Here is a 21847-nt window from a genome sequence, read left to right on the forward strand (position 1 = left end):
AAGTGATGGCTCTGCTTTCTATTATGCTCTCTAGGTGTCTCATAGCTTTTCTTCCAAGGAGCAAGTGTCTTTTAGTTTCGTGGTTGCAGTCACAATCTGCAGTGATTTTGGAGCCCCCTAAAAGACAGTCTGTTATTGTTTCCAATTTTTCCCATCTATTTGCCATGAAATGATGGGACCAGATGCCATGATCTTAGTTTTTGAATGCTGAGTTTTAACCCAACTTTTTCACTCTCCTTTTTCATCCTCATCAAGAGGCTCTTTAGTTCCTCTTCACTTTCTGCCATTAGAGCAGTATCATCTGCATATCTGAGGTTATTGATGTTTTTCCCGGCAATCTAGATTCCACCTTGTGATTCATCCAGCCTGACAGTTCTCATGATGTACTCTGCGTATAAATTAAATAAGCAGGGTGACACTATACAGCCTTGAAATACTCCTTTCCCAATTGTGAACCAGTCCATTGTTTGATGTCTGATTCTAGCTGTTGCTTCTTGACCTGCATACAGGTTTCTCAGGAGATACGCAAAGTCGTCTGGTATTACCATTTCTTTAAGAATTTTCCACAGATTGTTGTGATCCACAGAAAAGTTTTAGCATAGACAATGAAGCAGAAGTAAATGTTTTTCTGGAATTCCCTTGCTTCTTCTATAATCCAACAGTTCAGTTCAGTTCAGTCACTCAGTCATGTCTGACTCTTTGCAACCCCATGAATTGCAGCACGCCAGGCCTCCCTGTCCATCACCACCTCCCGGAGTTCACTCAGACTCAACATCCATCAAGTCAGTGATGCCATCCAGCCATCTCATCCTCTGTCATCCCCTTCTCCTCCTGTCCTCAATCCCTCCCAGCATCAGAGTCTTTTTCCAATGAGTCAATTCTTTGCATGAGCTGGCCAAAGTACTGGAGTTTCAGCTTTAGCATCATTCCTTCTAAAGAACACCCAGGGCTGATCTCCTTCAGAATGGACTGGTTGGATCTCCTTGCAGTCCAAGGGACTCTCAAGAGTCTTCTCCAACACCACAGTTCCAAAGCATCAATTCTTTGGCATTCAGCTTTCTTCACAGTCCAACTCTCACATCCATACATGACCACAGGAAAAACCATAGCCTTGACTAGATGGACCTTTGTTGGCAAAGTAATGGCTATAATCCAACAGATGTTGGCAATTTGATCTCTGGTTCTTTTGCCTTTTCTAAATCTAGCTTGTACATCTGGAAATTCTCCATTCATGTACTATTGAAGCCTACCTTGAAGGATTTTGAGCATTACCTTGGTAGCATGTGAAATGAGTGCAATTGTACATTAGTTTGAACATTCTTTGGCATTACCTTTCTTTGGGATTGGAATGAAAATTGACCTTTTCCAGTCCTATGGCCACTGCTGAGTTTTCCAAATTTGCTGGCATATTGAATGCAGCCCTTTCAAAGCATCATCTTTTAGGATTTGAATTAACTCAGCTGAAATTTCATCACCTCCATTAGCTTTGTTCATAGTAATGCTTCCTAAGGCCCACTGAACTTTGCACTCGAGGATGTCTGGCTCTAGGTGAGTGATCACACCATTGTGGTTATCCTGGTCAGTAAGACATGTTATGTATTCTAATTTTAACTTCTTATAATGTTGTATATTTGTAAACCAATCTCATTATAATTGAATAGTATTCCTAAAATAACCAAATACATGCCTTATATTAAAATAGATGCTCACTAAAGTTTAACCAGAAAATTTTTTGCTTACTGCTATTCAAAAAAGCAATATTAACACCTACACTAATGGGTATGATGCTTAGCAAGATGAATTCCAACAGCTTATATAAGTGACAGAATTGCAATTGGAATTTGGACTTTTAGATTCCATCTTCTGAGCTTTTAATTTCTCTGTAATAATTCCTCTTGTATGAAGAGCAGATACAATTTTAGGCAATGGAAACAGTCTAGAAGGAGGGATATTATTAAAGAAAGTGGTGGACAGTTTAGTTGTGTGTGACAAACCTACAGGCTTTGTTTATTGATACTCTCATCCTGAATAGAGCTTCCATGCTGGTTTATTAACTATCGCTTTTAGTACTTGTTTTTCATCCATTCAGCAGAGATATGTAAAGTTCAATGTGTTGGAAAAAAGGATGGAGATAATTAATATCAGCCTTCAGTTCTTTCTTTTGGATTGAGGGTAGAGCAAAACTTCCCTTTTATTTCCTTTTTTCAAAGATAAAGAGCTACCTTTTATTTCTACCGGTAGACTTGAGATCTTTAAGAAGAAATGGGGGAGGTGCTGAAAGTGAAGTCCTTGAGTGGAGCGAAGGAGAGCAGGTGAACCTTCCAGCTAGTCTCCTTCCTGATGCTGACAAGATCAAGGAGAAGGGACATGCCTGAAGTCCCTGGAGATTAGGGAGATATTAGCTGGTAGGAATATGGGTTTTCGAGTGGGATCTTTGGAATAGAGAATTAATAGAAAAGTCCTCAGTAAGCCCTTAAGTCAAGGTTGGGTGCACCTTGATGAAAGTGACAGGCAAAGTAAATATGATTTCAGCAGTAGGTGGAGAGGAAAGCCCTGATGTGAGAAGGTCAGAGCAGGGAGCAACCTCAGAGATCATCCATCTGCATGAGAAAATCGAAGCACCATGACCTTGCCAGGGTTACCCAGCATGTTACACCACAGAATCAAGACTACGACACAGGTCTTAACGACTCTCAGGCCAGTGTTTTCCCTCACAGAGCATTCTGAAGAAGTGGTCCCCACTGTTCCCTATGCCCTGATAGGCTCATCTCTTTCCTTCCCATTCTGACGGACATCTGTCTCTGAAGACTTTTGGTTCATACCATCTCCTCTATGAAACCTTTTTTGACAACCTCTAGGTACAATCACACGTCCCTTCCTTTATGTTGTCTCTGCAGCTGCTGTAATCACAGGCATTAGCACAGCAGTCATATCACTTTGTTGCCTGTTATCATTCATTAGCCTTCCTCTGCTAGACTGAGTTATTTGAGGGCAGGAGTCAGATGTCATTCATGCCTGTCTCTCCAGGGCTTATACCTAGCACATGGCAGGTTCACAATAACTGTTAGATCATGCTGTAATTCATATATTCAGTATATAATTAGAACTTATCAGTGCTTCCCAGCTGGCTCAGATGGCAAAGAATCTACCTGCCAGTGCAGGAAATGAGGGTTCTATCCCTGGGTCAGGAAGACCCAGGGAATGGCTATCCACTCTAATATTCTTGCCTGGAGAATGCCATGGACAGAGGAGCCTGGCAGGGTACAGTCCATGGGGTCATAAAGAGTCAGACATGACTGAGCGACTACCGCTTATCACTTCATTCATGTGTATAAAAACTGTCCCAAGATGGAAGAAGCCATATTTCATAGGAAGAGACTGCAGTTATTAGGAGCTGCCTAATAGAGAAGAATTCAGTAACAATGCAGTTTTTAGAGTTCTCCCGTGACTTGATTCTAAAGATTGTTCTAGAAACATACTATGAAGAAGGCATGGTGCCAGAAGCTACAGGGGTACAAAAAAAAAAAAAGGAGTAAAATGAAGTCTTATATCATGAAGATGGGATATGAAGGATGCAACGAGATCAGCCTTGGGAAAGTGAGTGCCAGGAACAGAGCAACATGACGGTCAAACTGGGAAAGGGAATATTAAAAAGAAAACAGAGACTTCCCTGGGAGCCCAGTAGCTAAGACTCCAAACTCCAGTGCAGGGGCCCAAGTTCCAATCCACAGTCAGAGAACTACATCCCAAATGCCATAACTAAGAGTCTTCATGCTACAACTAAAGACCGCTCATGCCGCAGTGAAGATCAAAGATCCCCTGTGCCACAATGAGAGAGAATGAGAGAACAATGAGTAAATATTCAATATTTGATCAAATAAATTTTGTAACCCTGCAGACTGTCAATCCAAAGCTCATTAGAATAGCTCTCGCTACTGAACACCTACTATGTGCCAGGCAGCTAAGATGTGTTCTCTCATTTATTCTTCTCAACAATTTCATAAAGATAATCATGTGCTATTGTAGCTGAAATTTCTCTTTTTATTTTTAGACGTTTTAATGGGTGTATAATTATTGTTTTAACCTACATACATATATAGCTGTTCACTTTGTTGTACAGCAGAAACTAACACGACATTGTAAAGCAGTTATATTTCAATTTTAACAAAAATAAATTTTTTTAAGATACACAAATGGCATAAATATATGGATAGATACTTTTTTTTAAGCCAGTTGTCGTAGATACCTTTCAACCATTGTTGAAATTCATCACTCAGCCTTATATGCTAAAAGCCAAAAGATTGAGATGTCTTATTTACTGTATTATAATCACTTATAATAATGGGCAGAATTAGTCCACTACTGTCATATTCTATACTACTTAGGAATCAAATATATATACACAGCCAATAGTAAATGGATCTGTATAGCTCTTGTATGTGGCAACAGGGGGGCTGTGGCTCAAATTCATTTCTTTATTTTGTATATTAGATATCACACTTCTGTGAGGTTTTTCTGTTTGTGTTTGGTACCTCTATAAGGACTGTATGTTTCTTGAGAATAGGAATAATATACTAAAATCTTTATTTTCTCAGTGCCTCCCATATCACTTGGCACATCATGCAAGCTCAATACTTGCTCATTGGGTAGAATTGCTTTGTCCTAAAAAGCCAATACTTTGATATTCATGTTTCAGCATTTGTTTTAATATGTGATATGGGGATGTCTAAAATTCATTCATCTTAACATTTTAGAATGCTGTTAGTTTTAATGAAATTACAATATAGACACGAACAAAAAATTCAAAGGAATCATTACTTAGGATTCCAGTTAAGAACATTAAAACATGGAATAGTTCACGTCTTATTCATGAAAAACCTCTTTTCAGGAAATAAAAATAGATCTCAAATCAAATTATATTATCACCCAGACAGGTGGTTACTATAGCACTGAAGGGAAAAAAAGGAAAAAGCAGTGAAATTAGCTAAAGACTGTTGGGGAGAGAAAAACATATATAAAGTATTCAAAGTTTATGAAATTAGAATTTTAAATACCAAGTTTGAATTTGAATAGGTTATGCTCTTGTCTTAACTTCCATCTGAGGCCAGGAAGGCTAGATGCGCAGAATAGGACAGGACAATATGTGGCATCAATTTGATTTTCCAGCCACCATGGAAACCTACCAGCTGACACTCCATAACCATTAGGTTCAGAAAAATCAAGTATCTGAACAAAAACATATTTCAAAACTGGGAAATTCCACGTACTTTACTGACCCTCCACATCTAGAAAGCTGCCAATCCTCTCACTTCTGCAGGAGGAGAGATGATGCTGGGTGATGGTCAGAGCCAGATCTGAGTTAACCGGAACCATCTCCATGCAACTGTACAGGCTGCAAACCATCAGTGGCATAAAACATTACCAGGGTACTTAAACCTCACAGGAGATATTGTTAGCCAAGTAAAAAATTGTATTTGGCAGTATTTTTCAGGAAGAATGTTGTTTGTTGTTTAGTTGCCCAGTCATGTCTGACTCTTTTGTGACTCCATGGATTGTGATTTTCCAGGCAAGAATCCTGGAGTAGGTTGCCATTTTCTTTCTCCAGGGAATCTTCCTGACCCAGGGATCAAACCAGTCTCCTGCCTGCATCTCCTGCATTGCAGGAGGATTCTTTACTGCTGAGCTACCAGGGAAGCCAAAATTGAATGTGTTCAGTCTCATTCAACTCTTTGCAACCTTTATGGAATGTAGACTGCCACGCTCTGTCCATGGAATTTTCCAGACAAGAATACTAGAGTGGGTTGCCATGCCCTCCTCCATGGGATCTTCCAGACCCAAAGATTGAACCCATGTCTCTTGAATCTCCTGTGTTGGCAGACAGATTCTTTGCCACTGCACAACTTGGGAAGCCCCCTATAAAAAAAATAATAATAATTTTATTTATTTTTGGCTGTCTGGGTCTTTGTTGCTGCATGGGCTTTCCTCCAGCTGTGAGCTGGGTCTCTTCTATAGTTGTGGTGTGCTGGCTTCAATAGTTGCAGCTAGGTAGTTGTGGTTCCCGGACTCTAGAGTCACAAGACTCAGTACTTGTGGTACAGGGGCTTAGTTGTTCCTCAGCATGTTGGGATCTTCCTGGACCAGAAATAGAACCAGAGTCTCCTTCATTGGCAGGCTGATTCTTTACCACTGAGCCACCAGGGAAGCCCCAAAGCCCATTTTTGGTTTGTTTGTTTGTTTTTAAATTAAATGGCATATATTGTTAAACTAATTGGAAGTAGAGTGAGACCATCAAGGCAAGCTGAGACAATGGATTGTCTGTAAATCCCCCAGAAGATGATGGGAGGCCCTTCAGGACAGTTTTTCTTGGTTTTTCAGAGTAAGAATATACAATATTATGGCTCAGAGGGAATTACTTTTCATACCTTTTGGCTCTTTACCACTTAGTGAGCAACTATTCCTCTAAGCAAATGTGAACGAAAAGTATTTAAAGACTATTGAATTGGTATACTCCTCTGGAAAGGTATTTGTGCTGCTTGTGCTCAGTTGTTCAGTCGTGTCCAGCTCTTTGTGACCCTGTAGACTGTAGCCTGTCCATGGAATTTTCCAGGCAAGAATACTGGAGAGGGTTGCCATTCCCTTCTCTAGCGGATCTTCCTGACCCAGGGATCAAACCTGCTTCTCTCACATCTCCTGCACTGACAGGTGGATTCTTTACCACTGGCTCTACCTGCTGCTGCTAAGTCACTTCAGTCATGTCCGACTCTGTGCGACCCCATAGACAGCAGCCCACCAGGCTCCCCCGTCCCTGGGATTCTCCAGGCAAGAACACTGGAGTGGGTTGCCATTTCCTTCTCCAATGCATGAAAGTGAAAAGTGAAAGTGAAGTCGCTCAGTCGTGTCCGACCCTCAGTGACCCTATGAACTGCAGCCTTCCAGGCTCCTCCGTCCATGGGATTTTCCAGGGAAGAGTACTGGAGTGCGGTGCCATTGCCTTCTGCAAGCTCTACCTGGGAAGCTACTAAATGGGCACAAATATCACAGTCCATTTTTATAACACTTATGTTTAAAATGGAAGTATTCTTAGTTCTTTTTATTTCATTCTTTGCCCCGAGGTCTTTGCCAAGTATTAGTGTAGGATTTCTTTTCTTAGGGGTCCTTAGGCAGCGTAGATCATGCTCTCTTAGTGATGAAGCAGTAAACTCTAGAACCTCTTAAATATCTTTCCTGTCATTCTGTGTTTTAAATGCTCCTCAAGTAAAGCTTGAAATATTGTCTCACCTATGCTAAAATCCTTTCACTCCTTTATAATTTCACGAGATCCAGTTCTAGTCATGGAATATTTTCTTTTAAAAGGAAGATTATATCCCCACCTGGATGTCCTCTTCCCTTCCTTTAAAGAGATCCCGGATACTATTGAATTAGGCAAATGGCATTGCTTTCTTGGGTTGAAAACTAAAGACTCGTGGAGTAAATGTGAAGCCATCAATAGTTCATGTAGCTGTCTGAGGAACTTTTGAATACAAACTTGGATATGTATAAATAATGCTTCTAGGATTTATAATTAAGCATATATGATCATACAAATGTTAAGGAAGGATTTTGGTAGACCCTAACTATGCAATGTATGTCACTAAAATATTCTTATCTGTTAAGCACTTCCTTACAGAATTTTCTCCTCTGATATTTATTATCATAGGCTTGTTGTTTTCTTCTCTTTGAAGTTTTCTGTTTTTCTTTTCCCCCACCGCAATTCGCAGCACTTTAATAGTGTGAAGGGCTCCACTCTAGAGAGCAATGAAGTGAAGAAAAGCTTCATGGCGCCATACTGTGAGAATTAAAACACATTGCATTAACTCAGCCTTCCCTTTCTGACTTCCTTTGTCAACTAAGAACAGTTTTGAAAAACAAAAAAGACCAAAAAAAAAGAATTAATATGGGAACACACAGGGAGTTTGAGTTTTGATTTTTACATGTGAAAAACAAAATTAAAAAAACTGTAAAGTTGCTAAAGCTTAGTTCTAACATCTTCAAGTTCTCTCCCCTGAGTCGTTAAGTTGCTGAAGCCCAGAAAATCAAATTTGGTTTAGGGCTGTTTGATAATGTAGTAACACAATAAAATGTGATTCACCAATTAGCTCATATAATTAGAAAATCAAAAACATGCTCTAAGTGTCTGGTGGACACATATAAGTAAAGTCTATTGTTCTTTATATTTGCTGATTATAGTTATGATTATACCTTCAGTTAATGATACCATAGTCAAATTCCTTATGGAAGAGAACCCATAAATGCCTGTGTTTATAAATCAGGTAAATAAATTTACTTAGTTCAGTCATTCATCCATTCACTTTTTTTCCCCTTCATTATTTCTTTTTTGTCAGGCTCCATTAGTTAATGCGGCTGCCTGGTTCTTGCCTCCATAAAGCTCTTAATATGCAAGATCTATGTTTAAATTCTTATAAAGAAGGGACAGTAAAGTAAAATCAGAATTTTATAAAAGTCATGGACTTTTACTTGAAAATAAGTTTTTTCTCACTGATTTCTAAATGTTAATAATGTTGCTGAGACATAGTCTAACAACAACAACAAAAAAGCCAATTCAAGAATTTCCCTGCTCAGAAATTTTGCCTGGCTGAGAAGGATCTGTGATAGATGAAAAGTGAGAATTTAATATTTGTTAGATTATTTTAAAGTAGCTCTTCATATGTTCTGTATTCATGTCACTTGAAATCTAAGTCATATGTTCTATGTTGCCTGACTATATTTAAAATGTGTTTCTCTCTCTAAGTTCAAATCAATTTAAGGGTCGGTTGGATGGTTAAAATGGTTTCTCACCAGGAATTTCAAGCATGTCCTGGTTTGTTCTTTTCTCATGGCTACCGAAGCCATGGTTACATGGGTCAGGGCTTCTCAACAAATATAGCAGGAGGATAATGGGGATAAATTACCTGAGCTTGAACCAATAAAGAGAAGGCATTCTTTATCTAACACGGTCATTCTTAATGATGTTTTACAGCCGAAAATGTAATATGGTCGTGTTGCCCTTACCACTGATTCTTAAGGTCATATTTTAGAGTCTATCCATAGAAAAATTGAAAGATATTAGGGAAAAATTGCCCTTGCAATTGTAACAGTGCCCCAGATGGCTTTCTCTTTTAAACTCACAGTACGTATTTCGTACTGTTTTCTCTCCCCCAAACATCAAGAAATTCTAAAGGATACAATCAGGGGTTTTTTGTTGTTTTGTTTTGTTTGTAGAGTTTCAGTCATATTTCAGAACACCTTGGACTATATTTCATTTGGAAGAGAACATTTGGTCACAAACATCAATAGAGTGTGGTTTATTCATAGCCAGGATGCAATTTGACCCCCTAATGTTATTTAAAATGCAGCTCTCTCCTCCTCAAAATGTATTTAATAGTTTTCTTTATTTTTTTCCCCTATTTACAGGTCAATGGGACAGAAATTGAATATGAGTTTGAAGAAATCACATTGGAGAGGGTAAGAAAAAAATCCAGTAATCCAAAACCCTAATCTTGCATTCCACATTCTGCTTTCTAATGGGTTGTCTTGGGGAAATGTGCAAATGTGTATTGTACACACGCTCACAATGAAAATATTAATGAAGTGTTTGCAGTGGAAGGCATGGAGACAAGCCGACCAACCTACCAGAACTTTCATTATGTGTACTGCATGGCCAGGGTTTGGAAAAATGAATAGGGAAAGCCAAATAGTCAGTGAGATTGTGTGATGTGAAAGTGAAAATGTTAGTTGCTTAGTCGTATTCGATTCTTTGTGACCCCATGGACTCCTCTGTCCATGGGATTTCCCAGGCAAGAATACTAGAGCAGGTTCCCATTCCCTTCTCCAGGGGATCTTCCTGACCCAGGGATCAATACTTTTTTTTCCCTATTGTTTTCATTATTAATCTTTTGCTATACATTTTGAGATAAGTTATACTGTATTTTCTGGACATGGAACAATAGACTGGTTCCAAATAGGAAAAGGAGTACATCAGGGCTTTATATTGTCACCCTGCTTATGTAACTTCTATGCAGAGTACATCATGAGAAATGCTGGGCTGCAAGAAGCACAAGCTGGAATCAAGATTGCTGGGAGAAATATCAATAACCTCAGATATGCAGATGACACCACCACCACCCTTATGGCAGAAAGTGAAGAGGAACGAAAAAACCTCTTGATGAAAGTGAAAGAGGAGAGTGAAAAAGTTGGCTTAAAGCTCAACATTCAGAAACAAAGATCATGGCATCTGGTCCCATCACTTCATGGGAAATAGATGGGGAAACAGTGGAAACAGTGTCAGACTTTATTTCTGGAACTTCCAAAATCACTGCAGATCCTGACTGCAGCCATGAAATTAAAAGATGCTTACTCCTTGGAAGAAAAGTTATGAGCAACCTAGATAGCATATTGAAAAGCAGAGACATTACTTTGCCAACAAAAGTCCATCTAGTCAAGGCTATGGTTTTTCCAGTAGTCATGTATGGATGTGAGAGTTGGACTGTGAAGAAAGTTGAGTGCCGAAGAATTGATGCTTTTGAACTGTGGTGTTGGAGAAGACTCTTGAGAGTCCCTTGGACTGCAAGAAGATCCAACCAGTCCATTCTAAAGGAGATCAACCTTGGGATTTCTTTGGAAGGAATGATGCTAAAGCTGAAACTCCAGTACTTTGGCCAGCTCATGCGAAGAGTTGACTCATTGGAAAAGACTCTGATGCTGGGAGAGATTGGGGGCAGGAGGAGAAGGGGACGACAGAGGATGAGATGGCTGGATGGCATCACTGATTCGATGGATGTGAGTCAGAGTGAACTCCAGGAATTGGTGATGGACAGGGAGGCCTGGCATGCTGTGATTCATGGGGTCGCAAAGAGTTGGACATGACTGAGCTACTGAACTGAACTGAATTGATACTGTATTTTCATTTATGTGAAATTAATGTGATCTTCTTAACTACCATTACCATGCTTTTCCTTTTTTTTTAGTTTAAAATAATATGTGATGGATTTTAAAACCTCGCTCATAGAGAAAAACACAGCAACCCTGCAGAGTTCTGAAAACATGTTGTTTAGGCCTTGGCAAAGATTTGAAAAATTAGGGAGATTTTGTGTACCGTAAGCCAAAAATATAAAGGTGTTTTAGAGAAGAATAAGAAAAAAGGTCAAAGACTGCCCAAAAAAGGCCAAAGAACGCCTAGAAAAAGGTGACTGAAAGGTATTAACAGGATATTCATCAAAAAAGAAAAGGCCAATAGCATCCAGAACCTTGCTCAGCCTTGCTATTAAACAAACAATGGTATTTAACAGTTTTTCTCAACCCACTTGGCAAAACATTTAAAAGGAAGATTAATATCCACTGCCACTGAGTGGGCCTGGAAATTGGAGCAGCCATTTATTGTTGCTGTTGCTCCGTCACTCGGTCACATCTGATTCTGTGCCGCCTCATGGATTGCAGCACACCAGGCTTCTCTGTCCTTGACTGTTCCCAGGAATTTGATCAGACTTATGTCCATTAAGTTGATGATGCCATCCCACCATCTCATCCTCTGTCGTCCCCTTCTCCTGTTGCCCTCAGTCTTTCCCAGCATCATTTCCAATGAGTTGACTCTTTGCAACAGGTGGCCAAAGTATTGGAGCTTCAGCATCAGTCCTTCCAATGAATATTCAGGACTGATTTCCTTTAGGATGGACTGGTTGGATCTGCTTGCAGTCCAAGGGACTCTTCTCCAGCACCACAGTTCAAAAGCATAAGTTATTCGGTGTTCAGCCTTCTTTCTGGTCCAACTCTCATAGTCATACATGACTGCTGGAAAAAATCTTAGCTTTGACTAAACGAACCTTTGTTGGCAAAGTAATGTCTCTGCTTTTTAATATTCTGTCTAGGTCGTCATAGCTTTTCTTCCAAGAAACAAGTGTCTTTTAATTTCATGGCTACAGTAACCTCCACAGTGATTCTGGAGCCCAAGAAAATAAAGTCTGTCACTGTTTCCATTGTTTCCTCATCTATTTGCCATGAAGTTATGGGACTGGATGCCATGATTTTAATTATATGAATATTGAGTTTTAAGCCACATTTTTCACTCTCCTCTTTCACCTTCATCTGTATATGCATAATATACATTCATAATAAGGATACATACCAAAATGTTGAAAATTATTAACTCTTGTTAAGGATTTTGAGGTAATTGTTAGTTACTTCTTTTTGTCTATATTTATTTTCTACACTTTCCATAATAAACACACAATGTGTGAGTTCTCAGGTGCTCAGTCATGCCCAACTCTTTGTTACCCCTTCAGACCGTAGCCCATCATGCTCCTCTGTCCATGGGATTTTTCAGGCAAGAATACTGGAGTGGATTGCAATTTTCTCCTCCAGGGAAACATGCAATACATTTATATTAAGAAATAAAAATGTAAGTATTTTTTCTGTGCTCTCATCCAAGCATGAATTCAGACTCTAGATCTACATTTAAACTTATTTTTTTTCTTCTTCAGTTTACTAATTATTCAGTTTCATTAGTCAGGCAATTTCCTTACTTCCAGCCTAATTTTTATTATGAATGGCTTTAAAAGGAAATTTACATTAAAAAGTAAATGTTTGACAGATGAGTTCTTTAAAACTTCCATTATGAACTTTGTTAAATCGTTTTAAAGGCATGCAAAATGAATAAAAGTGAGGTTTATGGAAAATCAACCCAAATGAGGAGAGAGAAGATATTTCTCCTAAATCACTGATCATCTGTCCAGAAATAGCCTTATAAATTGTAGGATGCAGTGCGAAATCAAAGTGGGAGGCCTTTGTTTAAAAACCAGTAAGAATTAAAAGGTGACAATGGCAGTGCCTTCTAAACATAGGATCTCTTTCCACTACACAGATCTCACCCTTGTGAGGTCAACCTCTCTCTCCCCAAACCCTACACATAAATACGCCTTGACTGTAACAGCATTTAGTTACCCTGGTTTTATAGGTCAGAAATAGACGCTAACAGTGATGTGAGGTAGAACATTCTCTATGAGTCAGACGATGGTGGGTTCTAGTGTGTGTTCGCACTCGCTTCATGAGCTTGCATGCTGTCTCCCTTCCTTTACTTCCCGCCCTAAGGGTCTCAGTCACACTCTGAAGCTTATCCTTGCCCTTAGCTGTTCCCCTTCCAAGACCTCTCGAGCATCACCTTCTCTGAGCACCACCGCCTCTGTGTCCTTGTCATTTGTTCTAGTACACCTACTCTCCCCACTGGGACCTTGAATCTGGCTTCACTCACTCTCCTCCTCCCCTTGGCCTATGTGCCCTGATCCGTCACTCTAAGTTTCCATCTTACACACTCAGCACTTTTTCTCCTCTCTCCTTTTCTCGTGGTCACCTCAGCCCTTGTTAACCTACCTTGGTTAGACTTACACCTTCCTAATTAGTCCATGCCAGCGCCCGAGCAACTAGACATGGCAAGAGAAGCACCTAGTCATCTCACTTTAAATTTATAACTGTTGGCTTCAAACGAACTCTCAAAACAACCAACCAGTTCTTAGCAATTTCTTTAGAAAAATCCATTTCTCGGTCTCTGGGAAAACAGTTTCCTATCTCATTTCATCTCCTCAAATCTCAAACACCCCCTCCCTCATCCTCGCTCTCAACTATTAATTTCTCTCCATATGTCCTTGAGAAAATCTAAGCCATCAAATGAAAACCGCCTTACTTCCTACCACCAGATTCACTAGTGTGCTCTCTCTGTTCCCTAATTCTTTCCAAGGCCAGCTCTTCGCTTGTAACCTGGGACTCCATAACCTCTTGTCCATTCAAGGAATTTGCTTCTGGAGTTTTCTCCTCTCTCTCCTGCAGTTTCTCGCTTGCTTTTTTTTTTTTTTTTTTTCCTGGATAAATTTAATTTAGCGTGATAATAGCTCTCATCTTAAAAAAAAATGTGTCCCAATATTCCTCATCCATTATTACCTCGTTGTTCTATTGAGCTTAACCAAAAATCTAGGAAACCTGTCTATCTGCATTAACTCCACTTTAGTACTTCCTTTTCTTATGTTAACCTATTCATGTTTTCATCTTCACCGTAGCTCTAAAACGGTCCCTGTCAAAGTCACAGCAAGTTCCATCTTGCTCAATACAAGCCTCAGTTCTCAGTCCTGACTTCTCAGCAGCACTCTGCAGCTGTCTCTGCCTCCTTCCTCAAAGGTGTTCATATCTTGCCTTCCAGAACAAAGCACTCTCCTGTTGATTTACCATCTCATCGGTGCCCTTTCTCAGTCTCCTTGCTGGTTCTTCCTCTAAATGTAGGAACACTCCAGAAACCCAGTACCCAAATTTGGTATATTCCCAACAGAATTCATGATTTCCCTGTACTTCCTGTCCTCAGGGCCTAAGCTGCTTCTCTCTTAAAATTCATCATCTGAACTCATTGACTGTATAATATTCCTTGTAATTCAAGCCAAAAATAATGTATCGAGAAGTCTTGTATAATTATGCTTTTCCCCTTGGTATCTGGTGAAAGTCTTACTGGTGCTACCATAAAAGTATATTTCAAAATCAGTCACATCTTTGCACTCTGCTGACTCTTGGTCCAAATCAATATCACGCCACACCTGGACCACAGTAATAGCTTCTGCTTCTGCCCATTCTTTTCCAGACGGTAGCCAGAGTGATTTTTTTTTTTTTTTGAAGTAGAAACCTGATCAGACCACTTTTATTCCTAAAACCTTCCAAGAGGTAATAATTACACTCATTATCATCACCTACAAGGCTGTATATAATCTGACTTCTGCTTCTTTCCCCAATATTATGGCCTAACCTTCAACTCCTAGAACAGTTCACTCCGACCACACTGACTTTCTCATCATTCCTCACATGCCAAGCTTTACTCACCTGAGGCATTTATATATGATATTCTATGTGCCTGGGAAAATCTCCCCTCGGCTCTATAAGATTTGCTCATTTCATCATGGAAATATCAACTCAAATGTCTCCTCCTCAGAAAAATCTCCCCTTTGTACTCCGTTGAAGTTAGTGCAGCTTCCCCACTACTTTTTTTTTTTTCCTTCTCATAGTTTTATTGTCCTATAATTGTCCTTACATCTGAAGTTTATAGTATTTATTTATATATTTCATTTATGTATTGTCTACTTTGTTAACATCTATCTCCTCCTTAAATATATGCTATATGTAAATAGATAGTCAACTCTGTATCCAGTTCGCCTAGAACAGTGTCTGGAATGCAGTATGTATTCAATGACTATTTGGGTTTATGCCTGATGCTCAGTCCCTGAAAGTACAGCGAAACAGGGACACGTGGCCTGTGTTTGACTCTGGCTCTGTCACTTACTGGCTAAGTTACTTTGAGTTGAGTACTTAACGTTTTTGTGTCTCAATTTCCACATCTGGAAATGAGACGAAGGTATTTATAACCACTTCCTAAGGCCTTTGTGATTATTGAAAGTGAAAGCCACTCATAGTGTCTGATTCTTTGCAACCCCATGAACTATACAGTCCATGGCATTCTCCAGGCCAGAACACTGGAGTGGGTAGCCTTTCCCTTCTCCAGGGGATCTTTCCAACCCAGGGATGGAACCCAGGTCTCCCACATTGCAGGCAGATTCTTTACCAGCAGAGGCACAAAGGAAGCCCAAGAATACTGGAGTGGGTAGTCTATCCCTTCTCTTATGAATGTTAAAGGAGTTAATATAAAGGTTTAGAATAGCATGCATCGTTTTTATTCTTCATATTTCCTTCATGGTAATTTGATAGTTCTCACAAGCATTATTTATAGGATCACTGAGGAAGCTTAAAACCTAGCTTCTCAGTCTCAGTGAACAATTTACATCAATCCAACAGGAATTCTTTTCACACCAGCTTGCCCTGTTCTTTCTCCCCATTACTTGAATTGATGTTAGACATCCAATGAATCAGCCTGCCAGTACAGGACACGTGAGAGATGTGGGTTCAATCCCTGGGTTGAGAAGATCCTCTGAAATATAAAATGGCAACTCAGTCCACTATTCTTGCCTGGAAAATTCCATGGACAGAGGATCCTGACAGGCTACAGTCCATGGGGTCTCAGAGAGCTGGACATGACTGAACAAGGGAACACAATAAGGAAGTTACGGTCTTTGCTCTGTGTGTTACAGCTCACGTTTTTTATGCATTTCATCTCTGTAACATTTAATTTAGTAATAAGCTAATCACATTTACTAACATCCCGGTGAAGTGGATATTGCTAACTTCATTTAACACATTAGAACATATAATTTAAATGAGTTTAAATTAAACTCAAAAATTAAGTCACATGTCAAAAGTCACAGTGCTAGTCAAAGATAGAACTAGGATTCAGCTCTATGCCCACCAGACATGAAAACCTAAGCTCATTCTGCTGAGTTAAATTGCACCAAATTAAGCTCAAGTGTTTTTTCCTCCAAGAGATTTTTCTTGACTTCCCCTCTTGGGAAAGGTTCCCCTGCATAAATTAACACAAGTAGAGAATTTCTCACACTAAATGATGAAGAAAATGTCTTTTCCACTGAAATGTGAGTTCCTTGATGGAAGGAACTTTATTGTAGTGTTCTTTATATTCCTATGACAATATTAAAAGAAAAGGGAAAACCAGTGCACAATTTGAGGGCGCGTTGATGACTCCTTCCCTATAGTAGCATTAGTCAATGTGTTGGCTGCTTTGCTGCACGTGGTGAATCCCACACCTGTCTTATGGACACTTAGGTGTCAAACACTTTTTGAACAAGGGCGCTGAGCACAGCCCTTGTTTCATAGACTTTCACCATCTGGGGGAGGACACAGAGAAGTAAATGGGCAGAAACCATAATGAAGATCAGAATGCAGTGACTACCCGGCCCAGAATGGAGTACTTCTCTGAGGCATTGTACCTGAAGGGTGAAGGGAAACTGGCCAGGCACAAGGAAGGAGAAGCGGACCTCTCAGGAAACAGCGAGTGCAAATGTGCAGGGGTCCATGGCAAAGTGACATGCTCAAGGAACCGCAGGTAGCACCATTTCAGGATGGCTGCGGCTCAAGGTTTGAAGTGAGGCTCAGAGAGAGAGAGCAGGCAGGAAGGATGGACAGGACTGGAAACAGAGATGCCTTGGATAACATTTAAATTTTAAATTGTATCTTGGAGACAATGGCGAGCCTTTGGAAAATTTTAGGCAGAAAAAAGTGACATAATCATACTTGTGTTTGAAAAAGATCACTTCAGCTGCAGTATTAGGTGTACAGGATTCAGCAGATAATGCAGATGTGCCATTTAAGACATACAGTTAATGACTGCTGCTGCTAAGTCACTTCAGTCGTGTCTGACTCTGTGCGACCCCATAGACGGCAGCCCACCAGGCTCCCCTGTCCCTGGGATTCTCCAGGCAAGAGTACTGGAGTGGGGTGCCATAAATTAATGACTAAATTCTGCCAGTGGTGATGGTGGAGGAGATGATTCAAAATATTTTAAGAATCTTAGGACAGATTCTGATGTTTTGTAGGATGAGAAAATGCCAGAGAGAGCAAAGATGTCAAAGACGCCTAGACTATAGCCCAACAAATTCCTTTCATTTACACAATCTAGGCCTCTCAGCCGTGGACACCTGTGATATTTCAAGCCTTTCTGACACCCTCAACTCTTGTGACATTAATAGAGGTAGCTGAGTATAATGTCCGTGCCTCTGAATGATTTATCCATTATTCATGTATGAAATTAATAGGTTATGTACCCCTAATATGGTTTGTATCAAAAGAAGCCAGTTGACCCAGCATGGATAATAGATTCATCATGCCTTCATAACCCTGACCAGCATGCATAACTACAGTTTAGCAGAGATGTTGAAGTGACTATCTGACCATCTGCCGACCCCTACCACAGCCTCCAAAAAAAGAAAAAGAACATTTGGAGTGTTTTCCTGACAGCTGCAGAATGTATGGCCATGTGACACTATTTGAATATTCTGTCTGACACGTCGGGGATATTCTTTTGCAATTTTTTTTTTAAAAAGAGCTGAGCCATATTCCTAAGTATAAATAATTGATTTTGTTACTTATTAGACCCATGCCAAAATCAACATATCTATAGGGCAGAGAAAAGTGACTGACTTACTACACCCTGCAGATTCTTGCAGATGAACTGAGTCTGGGGTATCAGGTGGATAACTTGGGAATTTTTTAAACAGTATTTGTAAACTGCAGGTAAGCAGTAACCAAGTAAAGCTGTGTACTGATGAGCTCTCTAGACTAATCCAGGCTTCAATTTAACTAGAAATTCCTTGGGTATCTGAATCAGGTCAAATTTATTTCTCTCACACTATTGAGTTTCCGTGAAGATGAAAATTCCTAAATTCAAATGGAATTAAGGGTCTGTTGCTTCAAGAAATGTAGAGGCTTTAGGTTTCTAAATTTCAGATTTTCTTCTGGATCTCTTTAGCTGTTTCAAATGAGTAGTAACAGGAACAAAAAACCAGAGTCCTGAAGATATTTGATGGGATTTCATATAGTCAGCTATAGTACAGTCTTATTCTATTTTAGTTAAATAATTTTAATGCTAGACAGTCTTCTTAAACTCTAAATTTTACGCATTTGCAGTTATCAGTGTATATTTTAGTGTGATTGAAATATATACACACATATGTACGTTTACAGATATAGATACCATCCAAACACAAGTGTGTATTTAGATGTAAAAATATTTACTTAATACGTGTGAATTTTGATCAAAGTGTTATTGGCTTTGTGGAAGGTATTGCAAGTTTTCTAGAACAAGTGGAGATTCACATAAGTCAAAAGAAGCGCAAGTTTTGAGTTCACACTTTCTTTTGAATCCAGAATCGGCCACTTTCTATGTGACCTTGAACAAATGACTTAACCTACTAAGCCTCAGCTTTCTTCATGATGAAGGTAATACTAGTATCTGTCATACGGCACGGTTGTGAAAAACAGAAATAACGTGTAAAATGCCTTAAATAGTTCATCGAACAGCAAAGATGCTCAATATTAGTTTTTATAAAGTGTATAAATGCACCTTTATCTAAGCCTCATTCTTTTTTTTCAAAGATGTCACTGTTGGTTAACTTTAGGTCATGATTCTGAGCCTAGGTCAAGTGGCAAATGTATGCTTCTGCTTCTGCTTCTGTGTGTGTGTGTGTGTGTGTGTGTGAGAGAGAGAGAGAGAGAGAGAGAGAGAGAGAGAGATTTTTTTTTTATGGCAAATGCTAAGCTTCTTCAGTGATCTCCAAAAGGTATACGTTCCCAATTATTAATGCATTTTAAGTATATAAATGGAGTCTGCCCTTGAATTTGCAGCCATAGCTTCTTCTAGAATAACTCCAAACTTTTGTAGCTCTGTCTTCCCTTCTTTGTTGCTGCTACTGCTGCTAAGTCACTTCAGTTGTGTCTGACTCTGTACTACCCCATAGATGGCAGCCCACCAGGCTCCCCTGTCCCTGGGATTCTCCAGGCAAGAACACTGGAGTGGGTTGCCATTTCCTTCTCCAATGCATGAAAGTGAAAAGTCAAAGTGAAGTCACTCAGTTGTGTCTGACCCTTAGCGACCCCATGGACTGCAGCCTTCCAGGCTCCTCCATCCATGGGATTTTCCAGGCAAGAGTACTGGAGTGGGGTGCCATTGCCTTCTCTGCCCTTCTTTGTTAGCTCACAAGAATTTAGCTCCTGGCTAGACAAGCAGTTAGTGTTTTCTTTTCTGTTCAATAGCTTTTGGCTATGATATTTGCTTCAGATGCTTTTAAATATTTTATTCTAATGATCTTTCACTTCCAGTCTCTACATATGAAAGTTACCTTTTTTTTTTTTTTTTTGGTCTGCACATTAGAACAGGAGGAGGCAGGAGGAACATTCTTCTTCTTTGGGGGAACTGCTTCTCTCCCCATTCCAACCACATTTTGAGGACCACTGCCAGTTGTAGCATCCAGGGTCACACAGTTGATTGAACTAGAGCTACTCATTGAAATTACCTGGCAAGCTAGTAAAATATTAATAATAACACAGATCCCTGAACTATGCCCTAGACTGCATGAATCAGAATCTTAGGTGTGTGGGGCATGAGAAATCTTTATTTTAAAAACTCTTCTTGGGGACTTGATGTACAGGCTGCCACCTGAGTCAAACTAAGCCAAACACGAGCACTCCTCAGGATTTTTCACACTGGAGCTTGTGGAATGGAGAGGTGTTACATTCCAGCTGTGCAGTAGAGTTCTGAGAGATGAGAGAAAGAGTGGTTGCCATATGAATTTCCTCCCTCGTGGAGCAAGATCATCTGAGAAAATGAGGCTTCCCACAGAGAGAGAGAGAGAGAGAGAGAGAGAGAGAGACAGAAGTTAACAAAGAGGGAGAGAGAGAGAGCACACTGGCCGCATCCAATTTCTATGTTATATCTACCCTAAAGACCCAACCGGACAGCCACTCTCTTCTCAATGGCTACATGAGACCTCCCCTTAAATTCTTAGCCAGACTGGTTCAAATCTGGCATCCATAACTTGCCTAGTGTATGTATGCAAATATATCTTGGTGTTGTATTTTTGCTATTACTCTGAGAAAGTTTTTGAATAGGTCCTGCCCCAGGCTCAGGCTGCCATAGCCTGTTCTCAAAATAAATGTCACCTTGCTTAGATTTATCTTTTCTAAAGTCTAACCGTGTCTCCCACCACTGAGGTAAGGTCATAAAGCTGAGCTCTCTGGTAGGGAATAGTGTTGGCAGGTTGTAATAAACCTTAATACCACAAAGCTTACACATGCATCTCCTGTAAAGTAACCCATGACTGTGTTTCAACTCCTAGGAAATAAAAGAACAACAACAACAAAAAAAAGTGGCAGGTAAAGAGAATGCCTACTGACAAGTTTATGAATTTAAGTCTTTACTGTCTAAAAACTTTTCTGATTTGGAAGCTAGCAAGTTTTTTGTACGTGTGGAAAGAGGTTTGCGGTGTTAACCATTAGCCTCAGATGTCAGAAAAAAAAAATTTACTGTGAGAAATATGGTTTACAGACATTTGGGGGGTCATTAATCTAACTTTTCTTCAGATGCAAGCATCAAAGTCTCAGGATTGAGGATTACCTGGTAAACATACCTCAAAGGCCTGATTTAGATGAATGGGCACAAAATGCCTTTAGCTGAAATTCAGCTGCTGACTCCAGCCTTCTCCATTTTTCTTTATAGCTCCAGGCTGACTTATCTCCCTTCTTTCACCCCACAAACCATCAGTCACTGGAGTGTTACCAAGTGCCTCCCTCCAGTTCCTTACCCTGAGCCTCACATCATCTAAACTGGCCAATATATTTCCTTCTGGAGACCACTAGTTATACTGTGACCCTCAGCTTTTCCTGACATCCTCTTGGTTATCACCAGCACATCTGATGCTATTGCAAGCACATCTGATTCTAAAATTAAGTGCTTTTAGACAAAAATTGACAATGGGATAGACTTGCCCAGAAGTGGCAAAATTCTACTATTCCCAAATGAGTTTTCTAATCAGAGTAAATCTGTTTTCTTGACCCGTATATCAATACGATGTGGATGGTTAAGGAGGTTTGGCAAAGAAAGCTCTAACTCAGGGATGCTCTAAACTTCAGAGACATGATGGAGATACTAGGTCCTGAGATTATTGGAAAACAAAGACCCATAAAGCAATGTAGGACAGGGGCCCAGCAATCACACCTGAGTTACTAAGTACCCCATCTTGAGAACTGGTAAAAGCCGGAAATGTTATCCCTTGCCACTGAACAAACTCTAAGGGATGAATCTCTGTTTCTCTGTAGATCAATTGTCAGGCTAACGGCACATGTAAACTTAGTCATTTTTAGTGTTCTTTTCTTTTCCCCCCTCAAACAC

The 21847-nt window shown here is 39.8% G+C and overlaps 1 protein-coding gene across 37 annotated transcripts in view; it reads left to right on the forward strand.

Moving 5' to 3' along the window:
• The window catches only part of DLG2 (discs large MAGUK scaffold protein 2), a 2369976-nt gene that overhangs the window by 1561958 nt on the left and 786171 nt on the right, over nt 1-21847 (forward strand). For all 37 annotated transcript variants that reach the window (XM_042238120.2, XM_060403917.1, XM_060403919.1 and 34 more), the window contains one exon: nt 9451-9501. In XM_042238120.2, coding sequence (XP_042094054.1) covers nt 9451-9501 — 51 coding nt within the window. The remainder of the gene's footprint in view (nt 1-9450; nt 9502-21847) is intronic.

Source organism: Ovis aries, chromosome 21 (assembly GCF_016772045.2).
Source record: "Ovis aries strain OAR_USU_Benz2616 breed Rambouillet chromosome 21, ARS-UI_Ramb_v3.0, whole genome shotgun sequence".
NCBI lineage: Eukaryota > Metazoa > Chordata > Mammalia > Artiodactyla > Bovidae > Ovis > Ovis aries.